Raw genomic sequence first — 17,831 nt, 5'->3', positions numbered from 1 at the left:
TCACCACTTTAAGTTGGATCACATTTTATGCATGTGCACAGGGTGCATCGATGCCGTACCTGAATGGAATGACCTGTGGGGTTCATGCAGAAGCGGAAAGTTTCGTTGAAAGACGGTTCGCGATCATGACGACACACTCTGGTCTTCTTCTTGATGATTCTTTTCTGAGTGGCCACATTCACCACATATAGTTTCACATACAGGTCTGTAAAAGAACATCAACAGTAAGTACTGAGCTTTCATTACATCTATGAATGCTTATTTCTTTATTATAAAGTTGTAATTTATCATCATTATGCGTTGTGACATCTCTGGAAGTGCAAGGGAAGCTGTCCTTTAGAACTTTACGTTCTAAATATAGTTCAATATTTACTTTCTTATATTTTTCAACCCAAAATATAAGAAACAGTTAATTGTACTGTATAATCAAGCAAATGATACTTTGAGATTAAACAAATGCCTGCAGGACTGCATTAAAATCTGCATCCAAAATGTACTCAAAACTTTCTGACAGAAATTAAATTCCTGCCTGTTAGCTTTGAGGCTAACGCTATTATGTAGCATCATGCTAGTATATTCCCCAACAAAATAAATATTATGTAAATATGCACAGGGAAAATGGGCCAAACATACTGTTGACAAGTTTTTGTCCAATCAAATGCTCGCTAGGGTTAGTCAGTCCCTCCCCCTAATGCTATCAGCTATCGATAAGCAATAGCAAGTAAATCTAGTTTTTGCTGGGCTATGTTGTAAACTAAAGCCTAGTTTAGTTTATTCCAAGTTTATATCAATGGAGAAATGCGTATATCAACTGTATATCAAATTGACTCATGTTATAATAAGCGTGAGTGAACGTGTTTGCTGTCATGTGTCTTGTTACCCGGGAGGTGGTCGGGAGATTTAAATTTGTAGGTGATGTTTCTGCACTGAAGGATCTCAAGCACCAGGTGTTCTCCCTCTGTCTTCATCTCCTTCTTCAGGGCGATCTTTATTTCCCCCATCACCTGAGTCTTACCTAAGCGCACACATACACAGACACGTCAATATCTCAGTTCTTCTTCCCATTTCTTATCTCTGTATATTTTCTTTCCACATTCTGTGAATCTCTGACCCGCATGGGGAGCATAAATAACACGGCACAGGAAATAGATTAAGCCACGAGGAACTATATTATTCTACACTTAGATAAGGCATAGAGATAAAATAATAATATAATACAATATAATGTAATGCTATTCAAAAGTTTGGGGCCAGTAAGATTTTTTGTTACATTTAAATGAATAAATTAATACTTTTGTTCAGCAATGATCCAATAAATTGATCAAGTGTGTCAGTAAAGCATTTATAATGTTACAAAAGATTTTATAAAAAAAGTTCTGTTCTCATCACAGTAATAACTACATTTTAAAATATATTAAAATAGAAAACAGATCATTTTTGAAAGATCATTTAAGATTTTGATTAAATAAATAATAAAATACAGCCTTGGTGCGCAAAAGAGGCTTCTTTCTAAAACATCTAAAAAAATGTACAGACCCCAAACTCTTGAACTGTAGTTTACATAAAACCATAATATAATATGATTTAAAACATCATATTATATTATGGTTTTATGTAAACTACAGTTAAAGAGTACCTTGGTAATCCAGAGTTCTCGCGAGAGCACAAGTTGAATTTGCTCAGCGAGTTACTCTGGTGTCGAGTAATGATGCTCATTAAATATGCCCCTCTATCTGAGCTGCACCAATCACATCGGGTTATCTGATAAAGGCGGGCCAGAGGCGAGCTAAACAGATGACGACACCGCTGTGACATCGAAGTCATTAGTAAACATTGCAAGATGGCTATGGATGAATACCAGTTGTTTGAAACGGCTTTGGCCGCTACAATGAATGAGTTAGACTTGGCTTTTTATCTAAAACAGGAACAGAAGACGCCGCTCTAATCCTTCCTTTGCAAGAAGGACGTTTTTGCTGTTTTGCCGACTGGATACGGTAAGAGTATAATCTACCAGACAGCTCCGCTGGTATGGGCTTGTTGTGATTGGTCGTAGTGTTATCCAATTGCGTGCAGTGAGATTTTCAAATGCACGCTTGGTGCCGCCCCTCGAGCTGGGCGATTTTCATTAGTTGACGCCAGACCATTAATCTTTTAGATTTAGGTCTGGATTTCCAGGCTAGTTCAAGAGTTTGGGGTCTGTACATTTTTTTTTTATGTTAAAATATATATAATTATTATTATTATTATATTATATATAATATAGAAGTAATACAATTTCTTCGCTGCAGTATTATAGGCTCAAATATACTGCTATTGACACAAACATGCACAAATAATCTCCAAACCATGCACACAACATCCCATGCAAACATTACCCTCTGTATCTCCATGAGCAGATTTCCCAGCTTCTGTGCCATTTGGAATCTTTCCACTAAATAATAAACAACATCAGGTCAGAGTACACATGGAATGTCAAGATTAAAAAAAAATTAAAACTCATAAATAAAAGTGCTCTAGATACACTGCGAAATAAAACCAAGAAATTAGATTTTCTTAAACAAAACTTGATCGATTAGCAATTATTATGAGAGTCATACAGAAAAGCACTCACAATCTTGGAACCTGGAAGATAGCGCTATCCACCGCATTGGTCCCGCCCTCTTCATCCAATAGGCTAAAGGCACTGCCACTCAGACCGCTGTCCAATGAGGCTGCAGTAACAGGAGCATCACCAGATCTATGGCTGCGGGACGCTGTTTTTGAAGTGGACTTTGTGAGTTGCACAAGTCACATACACTACTTACGACTGGCAACTATCAGTTATGGGGTAGATGTCCACATATCCACTCAAAAACACATACTCACACATACACACAAATATATACTGGCACTGCTGGCAACATTTAAAGAAAGCATGACAGCACTCCATAAATGAAAGGAAATATCACAGACAGAGATATGCTAAGCAGACATCAGATGACAGAAGCAAAAGCACAGACAGAACAAATTAAACTGTTCATTAGTAAATTGTGTGTTTGAGTTTTGCACATTAAGTATTTTGCCCGAGTAATTACATTATGCTAATTCTGTTAGCGTTATGCTACGTTTATTTTAATAGTTACTTCCATTTAATCAAATTCGATTATTTTACTGTTGTTGCATTTCGGAGTGTTTGACTGAGAGTGATGGCGATGGTGTGACGTGGGATGCATGATTTTGGCACGTAATTCATGCACACAGTCTTTTTCAAACAGATTCAGCAACGGTAACGCTAACACCAGGCATCTTACGAGACTCTTTTGGGATGGTCAGGGGGTCAGTGCTCCTTTCTAGAGTTTCCTATCACAGTCGACGTTACCGTTTTGTCCCCTGGTTTTAGGGAAGCACGTTGCTGAACTGTTGAATGAGACTGAGACTCGCTGCATGAATTTCCTGTGAAGTGGCAAAGGGCGAATTCCAGTCGGAAGTGAGCATCACTAGGCCCTATTCACTCTGAAAAAAAGCACTTTGAAGGTTGCATGGATTTTGAGCAATATGTGTCACTGCTACTCTACTCATCAAAGTTAAGGCCTGTTCACCAACAAAAATGTTTGGTACAAAAATTTGGTCACATTTTCACAGATTTGTCTGTTCAGACCAGTGTTGTCCATGGTTTTCCCACAGAATTGGGCTACTTTTAAGTTCTTGTCATAGGTAAATGCTCCAACACCCCGAAAACTCCCCCCAGACGTACAAATTCAGTGGAGAATTCGGCCGCCCGACAAAGAAAATCGCATTGGGCAATTTTTGGGCTACTTTTGACTGGCCAGTGGGCTACTTTTGTTGCACAGACCTGGCAAACCTGGTTTAGACAAATACGGAAAAATAAAAATAAAAATTAACGGCAGACAGGTTGAATGAAAGTGCAGTTTCACTCTCTGGCAGTAGATGGCGCTTACGGAAAAGCTTTTTTATTAATATTCTTTTGTTTGTGTCAGTATTTGATTTCTTATTTGCAACTTTTCATTTTTGACACCCCCTTGTCACAGAGAAGAAACAAGTCAAACAGCAGTTACATGTTTTTAAACAGCTGTTCAGATTTTGTATGCGCTATGATGTTTATAAACAACATCAAATATAAAAGTAAAGAGAGCCGGGTCTGGATTCTTCCACTGCTATTTACAGCAGCATCTCCAAGCAAATGGAGAAAATTTTAACTCTTACTGGTTGGCCAATTTTATTCAAAGTGCAAATGAAAAGGGATCAGAACACCTCTCCATAAAAATGTTCCAGGTAAATGTTCATGACGATCTGAACAGATGAATTACCTGCTGTTTATTGAATGCAGCATTCATCTTGGTGTGAATAGGGTTTTAACTTGATAAAAAAATGCTAATGTCTGTTAAGATTGCTGATAAAACCTCAAATATTGTTACTTTGTGTCTTTAATTCAAATGTATATTTTTCAACTTGTGTGCTATAAAACTTCTACTTAAATATGTAAAGAAATATTTAGTCCTGGGGTGTCTGAGAGCAACTGAGGGTTTTAAAATAAATACACTTCTTCAGGTTTCAAAACAAATCGTGAAGATGCACCACCAAGGTTCACATTATCATAAACTGCAAATTCTGTAACGGTGTTGTGTAAAGGGATCCAGTTGCTCACTTTCGTTCGGAACGACCCTTCGGATAGCGTTTCCTTCCCGCAGTGCCTTTTACTACATTGCTCAAATAGGCTACGCCCTTTTCTATTTTCAGTGTCCTCAGCTAGTTCCTCTAGTTAGATGTGCGTTAGTAACTCAACATCCTCTCGCTCTCTCTCTCTTGCTGTTATTGGCAATCATACGAGACAACTCTCACCTCCGTCCGGCTGTGGCCTCTCTTCAGACATGGCTTTCCTGAGGGTCAGGTGTCGGCCTTCAGGGATCTCATTGGCCGGCGACTCGGACGGGGCTCTCTGAATGGTGAGCACACCAATTACGCTGTGCCGGTGGTGCCTCGGGTCGAGGCGGCCATTTTGGGCTGGGGCCATATATCAGCCATGGGGTGGGGGGGGGGCAAGAAGGAGGGGAGGTTTGAAGAGGGGAGAAGGGGGGCGAGATGGAGACTCAGAGTATGAACTCGTCACAACATGGACACCACCAGCTTTTACTGTAGGTCATAGTCACATGCAGCCACAGTGCGCACGGCCCGGCTCGGGCTTACAGCGTCGACTGAGGTGCAGTGTAGGCCAGCGAGAGACGCAGAGAGAGTGGAGGCAGGGTGGGATGGTGCTTTAAGGAGCGGGCAGCCACATGCACGGCCATCTTGGTGGACTGGGGTAGCTGCTGAAAAGCCGGCCGTCTGGGACAGAAAACAACTCAATGGGATAAATAAAAGAGGAGTTAAAAGAAAGGTTGTTGGGCTGCCGTGAAGGGCTCAAGTGGGCAAAACATGGTGCTATGTGTAACGATCAGGGATGATTATTTGCTCTCTAACTTTAATAAAGTGGTAAGTTAAGTCAGTTTTACCTAAAATAACCCCAGAAGCAAGGTTCTAGCTTGTCCCTGTGGGGTAAATGGACAAGTCTGCATGACTAGGTGCCTGACGTGTGCAGTCAGATCTCCTCACAGTGATTGACAGGTCTTAGTAATCTTAGTTAGCATCCTGTGGAAGGCTGTTTTTCTTCCTTCACTTTTTTAAGCTGGACTCTACATTATTTTATGCATATGCATATTGTGTTTCCTGGCAATCAAACATGACTTTGGCTAGCACCATGCTAGCTGCACTGCAGAAACACTTTAAAGGTTTAAAGCATCCATTTTAAGGATGCTATAGAAAAATATATATTTTATTTCACATATATTTACCAATAGATGGTTTATAGTTTAAAATTATTATACACTTATATACCTTTATTTATTATTTAAAACACTAAGTTGTTAAAAGTGTTAAAAAAAATTGGAAAAAGAATAATACTGTTCCTATGTGTGTGTGTACGACGTGACGTGTTCCCAACACACTGGTGAGAACACACAGGCGAGGAAGTGAAGTGACAGACTGTGACCACAAGGGGACCAGAAAAATAAAAAAGGGAGAAACCAGAAAACAACAACGGGAAGAAAAAAACAAAAGAGGGCAATGAAAAAGAACAGGAGGAGGAACAGATGAGAGCGAAGGCAGCCATGCTGTGGAGGTTTTATTTGCGTCGTTTACTTGGTTGGAGACGGGGCTGCTGGCCGGCAGCTTCGGCCGTTGATGAGGCATCGTCAAGGTGTGCCCGGGCCGTGCCACTTTTGCCATGAGCACGAGGGCCTCCGTGGGGGCGGGATTGGCCCTCGGAGAGGGACGGCTTCGACGTGCTGGGGCTACTGTGAGATTTCTCAATAGTGGGGACCTGCGTGTCTAAAACAACCAGAACCAAATTACCATTTCATTCCCTACTTTTGCCTATTTACTCATTTTAATTCTTCAAAAACCCATTCTAATTTATATTCTACATAAACTACAATTATTATTTTGTTAGGTTACTTGTGTCCTTCTGACACAACTTATGTGATACTTAAGGTCCAACTATTGTGCCCTAGTTAGCATCTAAGCAGGCTGCTTCCTGTCTGAGCGGCCCTGTCACACCCTGCGTGAGGTGGCTGGAGTGAAGCGCTGGTGAGCTCAGCGCCGTTGTGAACTGAACACATATATATGGAGAGCAAGAAGCCAAAGCTAGGAAGCTCGAGAAATACAGGATGGAAAGATCAAGTGAAAGCAGGAACAATACAGAGAGAGGAAGAGAAGACAGAATGTATAGAAGTGACAGCAATAGAAGAATGGAAAAGAGGAAGACATCACGACTGGAAATGAAAGAAGTGGCGGAAGTGGCATGCGACTTGCGGTCCTACCCTTGGCAGGGTCAGGGAAGATTCCGTGACTACGGCTCTTGATGACCGAAGATTTGGGTGAGTCCTCCTTGCTGTGGCCGGAGGTTTTTGGGGAATGCTGGGTCCCGTGTCCTCCGTGGGGTTTGGGCGAGTGCTGGCGGCCCTGTCCCGAGTGAGAACGCCGGTGATGCTCGCCCTCGCTCTGCTCCTTTAGAGGCAGCCAGCGTGGGACGTTGTCCAGTTGGGCCGTATTGGACAGGTCGATTAGTACCTAGCCCCATACATGCATAATTTCATTATTTATTTATTTTTTGCACAAGATATTCACATATGAAACATTTTTTTAAAAGTTCAGACACCTGAATATACAGTGTATATACACACTTCTGTATCGTTTAGACACACTGAACCTGGTGTTTAATTTTTTAAAGTGTGTTTAAAGAACTTGTAGCTCCTCACCTCTCCCAAGAAGTCGTTGGCAGAGCTCTTGTCGTAGTCCCACACACTGACCTCCAGTGTCTTCTTTCTTAGCTAAACACACACCACATAAACACAGAGTGGAAGATTAGATTGAGCAGATTCCGTGCCAAGATGATTTATTTTGACTCTATCACTATTCATTATTTTAATGTTGTCATCCTATGGAACTCTGCAACTTCCATTGATCTCTAGATTAGGGGAAGGAGACACCTCATAAATACTCCAAAAATATTTTCTACATTAGGATTTTGCCATGTTTTCCAGTAAAAACATATTTTAAAGATCCTTAAACAAGATACACTTACATGAGAATCAATATTTCATTTAAACGTGGGGTCAATACGATTTTAATTTTTTTAAGAAATTGATACTTTTATTCAGCAAGGATTATTAAATTGATCAAATGTGACAGCAAAGACATTTATAATGTTACAAAAATATATATTTTAAATAAATGCTGTACTTTTAAGCTTTCTATTAATCAAAGTAAAGATGTATAATGGTTTTGCACAAGGTTTTGCATCTGACAAAAATATTTTTCTTGAGCACCAAATCAGAATATTAGAAAGATTTCTGAAGAATCATGTGATACTGAAGACTGGAGTATTGATGCTGAAAATTCAGCTTTACCATTTTTAAATATATGAAAATAGAAAACCCAAATATATTCCCCCAAATTACTGTTTTGACTGTATTTTTGATTAGATAAATACAGGCTTGGTCAGCATAAGAAACAGCTACAAAAATCTTACAGACCTCAATCTTTTGCATGGTAGTATATTAAAATATATTCAATTCCTAACATATTCACTTGTTTTAGGTATGGATTTAACTACATTTCATACAAATAAAGTCAGTTTGTTCAGAAAAATAAACTGAACTTTGCTTCTGAAGTAAATTGATTTTGTTTTTAGATATTTTTACTGGAGAAAGCAAAACAAAAATACTGATTAATAAAATATATATTTTCTGTTAAACCAGCAAACACGTCAAACACGATATGCAGCACTACAGCATTTAATCCAGATGGTTTTCAATACAAGCCTCACCTCCCTACATTCTTCCTTTCTCTCTCAATTAAGAGCTGTTTGCCTCGCTTCAATAGTCCAGTAAAAACATATCAATCACATCTGTCAGCAGCTGCCTCAGAGAGCTCAACAAACTCAAGAAGCTCTTTGGTCTTAATTAGACTAAAGTACTTCTGGGAGACAACAGACTTTTCGCTGTTTGCACCTAAAGCCTGAGATTCTCTCTGAAGAGCTTTCATATAATTGAAATCTCAAAACTGACATGGCATATTCATTTAAAGTAAAATCAGATTTTTCATTTGGTTTTTCAGACATCTGAAACGCAACCTAGATGTATGCATCTGTGAGTTTGTAGTTCACCTGTTCTAGGTGGATATTTTTGTAGATGACAGTCTGGTTCCACTCTGGGTTCAGGGTCTTCTGAACGTGTTTGGACCTTCTTTTGTTTTCAGCACTACAATTAGATAACATACCACAAGGGGTCACCATGAGGTACAGTTAGATCAGTGTGGCACAAACCATCAGTGACCGAAACATGAAACAACCCACACTGGTGGCAAATGGTTTGCACAATGGAGGACATCTAGTATAGGTCAACTTGTGTTGCTGCTGTGACCACATACTACATTGAGAAAATGATCAAATGAGCAACAATGATAAAAATGTAAAAAGAGCAAAACCCTACATTATTAAGCCATTCATGTCCAAGCATGGCCAAGTCTTGTATAATGTGCTGTAGGAAAGAATCACATACCTGGCATTCTGCACAACCATGACCTGACTGTGAAGATCCAGCATGCAGCAAAAACAGACAACAATCAGTGATGAGTGGGAGATTGCAAAAGTGTGTGTGTTTGTTTGTGTTTTTGTAGTAGCTCATGCATTCATGCCCATATGGAGCAGAGAAATGGAGAGCTCCTGTTTCTGTAGGTTCAGTCCAAGTACTGCATGATCAGATGAGAGCCAGAAATGATCCGATGCACACACACACACACACACACACCAACCTACAACCATCAATCAGCGCTATCATTTTACACACAAATTGAGCTGCCATTGATTTTCCTCTTTTGCTGAGTCACTTACTGCACTCATAAATGCGTTGACAAACACACACACATGCACGCACGCACACACACAAAATCATTTTTTTTTTAAACAGCTAAAAACTAGGGCTTACAGAATATGCATAATCCTTTCCAGGTCTTTCCCATGAACCTGGTGCTAATTACAGCTGGATAAGTGATTTTCTGTTTCGTTAACTCTTTGAAAGTAGCAGCTAGGATTGAATAACAGCTCTAGGAGTCTTAATTTCCAGTGCCAAGGGTGAAAAAGGAATTTATCTAGTTTAAGTCAAGAATCCAGACATTAAATTAACACTTTCTGTCGTCTCACATACTGTAGCTATTTAGGCAGGCCGACTGAATGACATGTAAAGTGACCAACTACAGTTGTGTGTTCGTTTTTTAAGAGTAGCTACTGTCTTTTTCTCCATTAAAAGGTGCGCTTAATGAATTCGTTACACATGTCTCGCTAAGAGAAACAAATGGACTGCAAATACATTACCAACCAAACAAAAACACTTATTATTTCAATGAGTGTTGTTGCGAGTCGCTTGCTGATATACCTGATGATCAGTAGCGGTCCACTAAATAAAATAATTTAATAAATGCCATTTTACAATAAGCACTTAACTCAAATAACTATTAAATAATCAAATATATAACTAGAGGACTGAATTTGTACATGGAATTATTTACCATACAGAGATGGATCCTTAATTTCTTTACAATTTAAAAGTGTTATTTCATCAGTCTGATCGTTGATAGCTTCTGGCAACATTAAATCCAGGAGAGAAGAGAATTCTAGAGAAAGAGCACGTAGAGATTCGCGAGTGCGCATGACAAAGTTTGAGCATGTACGCTCATCAGCAATCACTGCTGATAATTATAGAGTAAATGACTTAAAATGCAATTTATCATTGTGCAAAAAAACAAACAAACAGAAAGCTGAAGCTTTTGTGTCAGGTTGTTCTGTTGCAAAGCTGAATATAACGGTAGAATTTTGTTCTCAAATCTCAATCGATTTTTTAATTGGTTAAAATAAACAGAAAATGTATTTATATTTATATTTATTTATATGAAATCTCATGTTTTTTTGTAGGTGCTCGACCATTTCGAGCCCCCGAGCACCCACGGAATCAGTGCCTAATGGTTCACACTGAGGCTGAATCCATGAGAGACAACTCAGTTCCAGTTAGTTGAGTTTTACAAGCTACTTACCCTCTACCCGGCAGCAAGTAAACTTTAACGAATGGATCCGAGTAGCCGTTATTGTCCCGGGGTGCCAGATTTCGAGCTTGAAGAACATGGACGATGAGATTTCCCAGCTGTTTGTCGTAATTTATTTGAAGCTGCAAAATTGAAGCAAGAAAGAAATGGTTGTTCTACTCTCTACTGATGAAAAGGTGAATGAATATGGCATAAATACATTTTGTTAATTAATAAGCAGGGTTTTGACATGATTCGCACGATTTTGCCAGTTTGCTATCTTTTTATGGAGATCGCACTTATAAAGAGCAATTTCTAGCTGATGAAATATTTTAGAGTATAAGTAGAAAAGTTCATACTGACTATGGAAATTTCCACATTTGCAGGTCTGTAAATCGCAATTTTAAAATTCCCTGGTTTCCAGGTTTCCCGCGGCCTGGATAAGCTACTCATATAGCTGAGTTAATGAGAGCTGAAATCTACCTGGATCTCTCCTGACACTGGGTGGGACTGAGTTTTTGCAGCCTCAGAGGTCTAAGAAACAAAACATCAGCAGTAAGAGAAGACATAGTTTTGCATTTGACTCTTTGTACACAAAATAAGTGTGTGTGTGTGTGTGTGTGTGTGTGTGCATGGCATACACATACCTTGCTGTGGCGTTTCTTGCTGACAGAGGGTGAACCAGGTTGGCCAGGGCTGGGAACCGCACTGGAGCCAGCGGACGCTGAGGCTTTATCCAGTGTTGACGCAGAGGAGGACGGCAGCTGCTGCTGGGACACTTTCTGCAGCTCCGCAGCAAGTTGCTTAGGGTCTACACCTGGTGACCGCGGAGGTCTGTCTCCTGAATAATAAGTGCAAGTTAGTGGTCAAGTGTCTTTGAGGTTAATTAGGACATTATCATTTGGTTGTCTTCTCCACTGACTGATGGTTCCCACCTTTGTTCTGGTCTTGAAGGTCTAGGTGGGAGCTTTCAGAATCAGACAGCATATTTAGGTCTCTGAAAATGACATAAATTATGGTCAAAGGACAAAAAGTTCAGTTAAGCCAGCATGGAATCAAAATGTACCCCATTTTCTTGCTTAATGTACGTTCCTGGACTTAATGTTCCTTTGAATTTTTTTTACTTTTTTTGGCTCTCCTATTTGGTTAAGGGATCACTGGTGATCCCAGATTATTTTAGTTCAAAATATGTTTGAGCTTATATATCTCAATATTAATAACAGTCTGGTTAATTTTGAGTCTTGAACTATAAACTCTCAAGTGTTGGCTTTCTAAATGTATGTGTGTTATGTTTCTATTCAGAATTACTTATGAGCAGTAACCTTTTTATTTTGGGCATTTCATGTATGCAGCACTTGCCAAAATTGGGGGTGACTGGGAAGGGGTTAAAGTCACAAACCCTTCCTAGTTTTTCAACCACGTTCCCTCTAACCATCAGGCTTTATTGTACATCTTACTTAGATAGATAGTAAAAGTAAAAATTACCTAAATAAAATTTGAATTAATTAGTAGCTATGCAAATCCGGCACTCACAGTCTGATACATAACTCCGCCTCTCCAACCTGGTGACCAACCAGACCCTGCACTTCCTCGTACGTCTTACCAGTCAAGCAAACGCTGTTCCACTCCAGAACTTGCATTCCTATGAAAACACACACACACACACACACACACAGACACAAAATCAGCCACTGGATACATTTTGTTCACTATCAAATACGCTGTAAACAACACTGCAATGGCACACGTGATCTCTTTCAATTAAACGAACCGTGCTGTAGAAACCCTGTGAGAAAGGAGAGGAACACATGCAGCAGAGTTCACTCCAAGTCACAGCAAACTGAAACCACTCTGTTGGTGCACTTACACAGATGAAAGCGTGTCTTCAGGTAGGCCAGGTATGCCCTCTTTGGGCGTTTCGAAGTTCCCACTTTACGGTGGATGCTTGGGGTCCCTGGAGGTGAATGTGTGCTCAATCATGTCATGTACTGTATATGTACACACTCACAGATTTTATACTTTAATGTGAGAGGCTGAACAGCAGACTCCACTGCTTAACACCAGCATGTTCTGTTGGTGTTACTACGTGTGTGCTTTCACACTGCGTTTGTAACCATGCCGACCGCAGTCATAATCACACTTACGCCATAGAAACATTTGACATTTCTCCCTTAAGAAGCTTCATCTGCTAGTGGGTCATTACGTGGTAAAGAGACAATACAATACGATACAATACAAGATGAGACGAGACAAAACAAGATGAGACTATGACACCCGAAGCGATGAGAAGAGACTAGATGAGATGAAAAGAGAAAATGTGAGATGGAAAAAAAAGAAAAGAGTAGAGACATGATAAGATGGAATGAAAGAGAAGATCAGAAGAGATTAGATGAGACTAAATGAAACTAGATTGATATGAGAAGAGATAAGATGGAAAGAGAAGAGAAAAAGTGAGCTGAGATGAGACAAAAAAGCATAGAGAAGAGAAGAAAAGGGAAAATGAGAGTAGAGACAAGAAGAAATAAGGTCAGAAGAGGAGAGATGAGAAGAGAGAAGATGATACTAGAGGAGACCAAATTTGATGAGATAAGAGTAAGATATGAGAAGACAAGATCAAAAGAGAAGAGAAAAAGTGAGATGAGACAAAACAAGAAGAAAGTAGAGGCATGTTAAGATAAAAAGAAAGAGTAGACACAAGAAGAAACAAAAAGAGAAGAGAAGAGAAGAAAGGAGAAGAGAAGAGGAGACAGCTAAGTAATCAGATGTCTAAATACCAAGTTATATGATCGAGTGTGAGAGAAGGAGGAGGAAGAAGACAGATGTGAAGTGTCAGTCCCAGTCAAAGCTCAGAATGTTCTTTCACAAGGCCCAGCTGTAGTATATAGCCTCATAAATAAGCCTGTGCACAGACAGATCCACTCCCTCCGGCTTCACTTTCCCCCTTCGCCACCTATTCTGGCCCCTCGTAAATTATGACCGCGAGAAAGCAGCACAAAAGCCGGAGCCCAAGCAGACCTAATTTACAATGTTCCGTGCTCACCCTCATCCCTGGAGAAAGAGAAAGCATTAACGTCTCAGTCACAACTGAGATCAATAGGGCTTGTAAAATTCAGCTCCATCAAATTGGCTGAAATAGTCCATCAAGACAGTCCAATGCAGTCATAATATTCTGATTTCACTCTGGGTTTTATTCCAAAAGTCTGTGAGGATTCTTCCAAGTCAACGAGAAACTCTAGCCTTCAGCAATCATTGGGCAAATCTGTCACAATGAGGTCAATTCTGACTGTGTAAAGTGCACATTAACATAACTGCACTGAAAAAAAAGAAAGAAAAGAAACTGTGTTAAAGCAGTAAACCCTCAAACTTTTTTCAGCTGAACTCTCCAGAGACATCTCAGTCAAAGTTTCGATGTAAATTTAACATTCAACTCTCATTTGATCTGCACAACACCTACGGAAACACAGTCATGATGAACCTGAAACTTCAACTTCATTTTCTTCTTTTCTATCTTTATCTCTCACATCAAGAATGAGTCATTCCCGGAGCTTGGAGGCGAAGAACCGTGCAGATTAGCATCATTTGTTTTTCCTGTCTCCTATCATGTCACTTTGTGCCCTTTAACGTCAACAGATGTGCGTCTCTCCCTGCTCTAAGAGACAGTGAACATTGATACACCTCTTCAGCTTAACCAAACCAGTGAACCCACTCAGAGACAGGACTTAAAGCAGCAACCGTGCCTACCTTCCACAATCTTCCCCGTCTGTTCTGCAGCTCCTCCTGGTAACACTTTGGCAACATATGCACCAATGTCCCCATTGCTTCCCGGGACCTCTTTTCCTCCAACCACACGGATGCCCAGTCCGTTTCCTGTGAGGAAAGAGTTTTGTATTAACATAAGGTGGCACAAACACCAAAACTAGAGGATAACAAGCCTGGAAGACAGAAAATTTATTTCAAATCAATACATCTCCATTTGTTTCTGACGTACCAATCTTTGGAATGGGGCTAGCTGTCACACGGGCTATATCCCAGTAACGTTACTCAAAAATGTGTGCATATTGCATATTGTTTTCCAGACCCTCTCCTCATTTGAAAACTCTTTTATATTACACTCCTAAAAATAAAGGTTTCAAAAGGAGGTTTCACAGCAATGCCATAGAAAAAACATTTTGGGTTCCCCTAAGAATGATTCAGTGAAACTAAAATTAAACAAAAAATAAATAATTCTTAGTGTGAAGAACATTTTAATAATCTGAAGAACTTCTGAAGAATGATTTTTCCTCTATAAACCTTTTGTGCAATGGAAAGGTTCCATGTATGTTAAAGGATCTTCTAGGAACCATTGATGCCAATAAAGAACCTTTGATTTTAAGAGTGTAAAATAATTATTGTGAACCTAATCAAACTAAAATACCAATATCATCACATTCTGCTATATCTGTTGGGTAAAAAAGTCAGTAAAATAAAACCCACACTTCAAATCATGGTTATGATGTGAGTTATGATGTCTATACAGAAACTGCCATTAAAAAACTACCCTAAGAAATATTCACTGGAGCAAAACGTGACGACTAGACCCTCTTTAATAACCACAGAAACTTCAATGGCTTTTAAAAGGATAGTTTATCCAAAAATAAAAAAAATTAATCTTTTTTGAGTGAACTATCCCTTTAAGATTGTATTAATTTATATTGCAACTCCCAATTTTACATTTCCTTAAATTTCCATTCTTTCCAGGACAGCATTTGTTCTGTGACATACATCCCGTATTCAGAATCACAGATCCTTCCATCGGACTAACTACCAATGTACACGCAAATCCACCAGTCACACCACAGTACACTCACTATAGCCTTATTCATTGTCTTTTTTTAAGTCACTTGTTTGTTCATCAGTTTCTAATTAAGAAGATAATCCAATTTGTGTATTACACGCCATTTTGAGCTTTGATGACTGACGAAACTGGAGGGATGCCAATCTGCCACATTGCTGCGTAATGTCTGCCCTTTTCAAATACTTAAAGGAACAGTGACACAGGAGATCAAGGAGAATCAACCAAACCTATGTGAAATGCCAAAGCACGAGGAGGGGCTAGACCGCTGATGTGCTTTTGCTCAGCGGTTTTGTCTGTTGACGTTTTGTGTGCAATGATGTGGCAAAATAGAGCACCACAAGAGGACGCTAAAGGGAAATTAGAGGAGCGATAATGTGTTGTTTAGTAGTAGGCATAAAATAAAACTGTGCCAATGCAATCTCAGCATGGAGAAACTAATGTTTGCATAGACATAAGCCTCGGGCATCTCTCCATGATGGCCTGGTAAGCGAACAGATCCTCTTTTACCAGGGGCAGCTGTCCTAAACGTCTGTCTACATTGTTGGAGTATGTCAGGAAGCCAAGTATTTGAGAGGTTGCACGTCTTACCTGATACACTACGATCTTTGGGATCCCTCTGTAGCTTTATTCTGGTATGAGGAAATGGGTAGTGTGCTGACTTTCCCTAAAGGGACATAAAATAAGCACAATCAGAATTCATTTTCATAACACTCTAACATGCAATGATATGTTTCTAAAATACTGTGATAGAAGATACCTGTCTTCTGTCCACCCCTTGTCCATTTTCTGTGCGTCCATCTCGTGGTTTATCAAACCAGTCAGTTTCCTCCCGTCGCAGGTGGTACGCTTCAGATAAACAGATGGAAATTATAACGTTAAAGTCTTGCTTGCCAGTCTGTTACAACAAACCAAAAAAGACACTCCGGTGATATCAGGTACTAGAGACAGCTTAACAATATAGAGCCATCTGGGGCAGAAAAGGAAATGCTTATACAAAGTAGAGCAGTTATTTTTGCATGCAAACCTAAAACTAAAACAAACCCGGAGGACACAATTCTTCCGTTTTTTTCTATACATAATTCACCATAATAATTCTGTAAAAAGATTTAGAGCAAGTCTGATCGCTGCTGTACCTACCCCTAAACATCTTAAGTTTTCATGAATAGGGGTTAAAGACAGACAGGGGTACTAGGAAATATTAAATATAAATATAAACTATCTTGGGTCTTTCAGCTATAGTGTGGAAAAAGGGGGGGGGGAGCATTTATTTTTTGGGAACATTCAAAGGCTATATTAGATGTATTTTGTCATGGACAATAACTGACCTCAGGTTTTCAAGAGGAATCAACATTTAACAGAAGACAATTCTGGTGTTTACAGACCTGACATTCAGATGTAAATGACATGACAGATGTAGATTCTGTTACATGATAAAACACTCACTAACGCGGTTCTATTATTGTGTACAGTATACAGTATCTGTGGTCATTTTGCTTTATGAGCGCAACCAGTTTTATCAGGAAGTTAATACTTTGATATGCAAACTATTACTAGTATTACATGAAAGATTTTTTGTTCACCAAATTGGTGAAATTGCAGCAGCTTAAACTGGGAAAATTTGTTATTTTTGGAGAGAAAGGAGTGTGAAATTCCAATTTAATCACGGATGCAAGAGCTGTATTCTCTAACACAGCATTACGTTATTACGTTATTCATCATACTTCCTGCAACATGTTGTTATGGAGATGAATTTGTGGTCAGTTTGGTTGCCTAACAGCTCATGGGTGATTGGCAGGTGGGTGGTCATGGTAGCAGGGGTGTGGGGGAGACGGGAAACGTGCAGGAGTCTAAGGTGGTTATACTCTACCGTTTGTGACATTCTCATGTGAGTTTCCTGGATCGTCTCTGCACAAACCCACCAGGGATTCACTTAGTGCTGCAACCAAGGCAAATGCATTTACTTCCAGATGGCACATATGATGAACACATCATATGCTGTTACATGTTTGGGGTTAGTTACTACATAGATTTAAAAAAAAAAAAAACTATAAAATTGGTGAGTATTTTCGGTATGAGCTTCAGTTTTGTGGTTACGTGTTTGTTAAACCATATATTGTGTATAAATTATAATATTCGTGTTCTTTTGCAACGTACAGTGCACTTAAGTTCATGTAATTTCATCCATTTAGCAGTTAATGAGGGGAAGGGGCATGCAATGCATATCAACTACTATGTTTTGATCTCATCAGTCTTAAAAATACTTTAAATTTCATTATAGACAGAAATCAAAAGACAAATATTAACACAAAGCTGAGAAAAAGCATAGCCCTTTCTATTTGAAGGCATTTATTAGTTCCTGGAGAGCAAAAGAAGCAGATCAACATGC

At 39.4% G+C, this 17,831-nt stretch overlaps 1 protein-coding gene across 1 annotated transcript in view; it reads right to left on the bottom strand.

Annotated features, from left to right (window-relative positions):
* Nucleotides 1-17,831, bottom strand: part of pcloa (piccolo presynaptic cytomatrix protein a) — a 51,591-nt gene that overhangs the window by 3,132 nt on the left and 30,628 nt on the right. The window contains exons 8-26 of the mRNA XM_084406942.1: nucleotides 17,313-17,381; nucleotides 16,203-16,291; nucleotides 16,034-16,109; nucleotides 14,353-14,478; nucleotides 12,145-12,253; nucleotides 11,547-11,608; nucleotides 11,259-11,452; nucleotides 11,095-11,145; nucleotides 10,624-10,754; nucleotides 9,096-9,122; nucleotides 8,702-8,795; nucleotides 7,293-7,364; nucleotides 6,855-7,104; nucleotides 6,175-6,363; nucleotides 4,840-5,001; nucleotides 2,612-2,753; nucleotides 2,376-2,431; nucleotides 881-1,015; nucleotides 60-205 (exon numbers count right to left, since the gene is read on the bottom strand). Of these exons, the coding sequence (XP_084263068.1) occupies nucleotides 60-205; nucleotides 881-1,015; nucleotides 2,376-2,431; nucleotides 2,612-2,753; nucleotides 4,840-5,001; nucleotides 6,175-6,363; nucleotides 6,855-7,104; nucleotides 7,293-7,364; nucleotides 8,702-8,795; nucleotides 9,096-9,122; nucleotides 10,624-10,754; nucleotides 11,095-11,145; nucleotides 11,259-11,452; nucleotides 11,547-11,608; nucleotides 12,145-12,253; nucleotides 14,353-14,478; nucleotides 16,034-16,109; nucleotides 16,203-16,291; nucleotides 17,313-17,381 (2,180 nt within the window). The remainder of the gene's footprint in view (nucleotides 1-59; nucleotides 206-880; nucleotides 1,016-2,375; nucleotides 2,432-2,611; nucleotides 2,754-4,839; nucleotides 5,002-6,174; nucleotides 6,364-6,854; nucleotides 7,105-7,292; nucleotides 7,365-8,701; nucleotides 8,796-9,095; nucleotides 9,123-10,623; nucleotides 10,755-11,094; nucleotides 11,146-11,258; nucleotides 11,453-11,546; nucleotides 11,609-12,144; nucleotides 12,254-14,352; nucleotides 14,479-16,033; nucleotides 16,110-16,202; nucleotides 16,292-17,312; nucleotides 17,382-17,831) is intronic.

The sequence above is a fragment of the Rutilus rutilus genome, assembly GCF_951802725.1.
Source record: "Rutilus rutilus genome assembly, chromosome: 4".
In the NCBI taxonomy this organism is placed as follows: domain Eukaryota; kingdom Metazoa; phylum Chordata; class Actinopteri; order Cypriniformes; family Leuciscidae; genus Rutilus; species Rutilus rutilus.
This window is presented reverse-complemented; position numbering and strand designations above follow the sequence as displayed.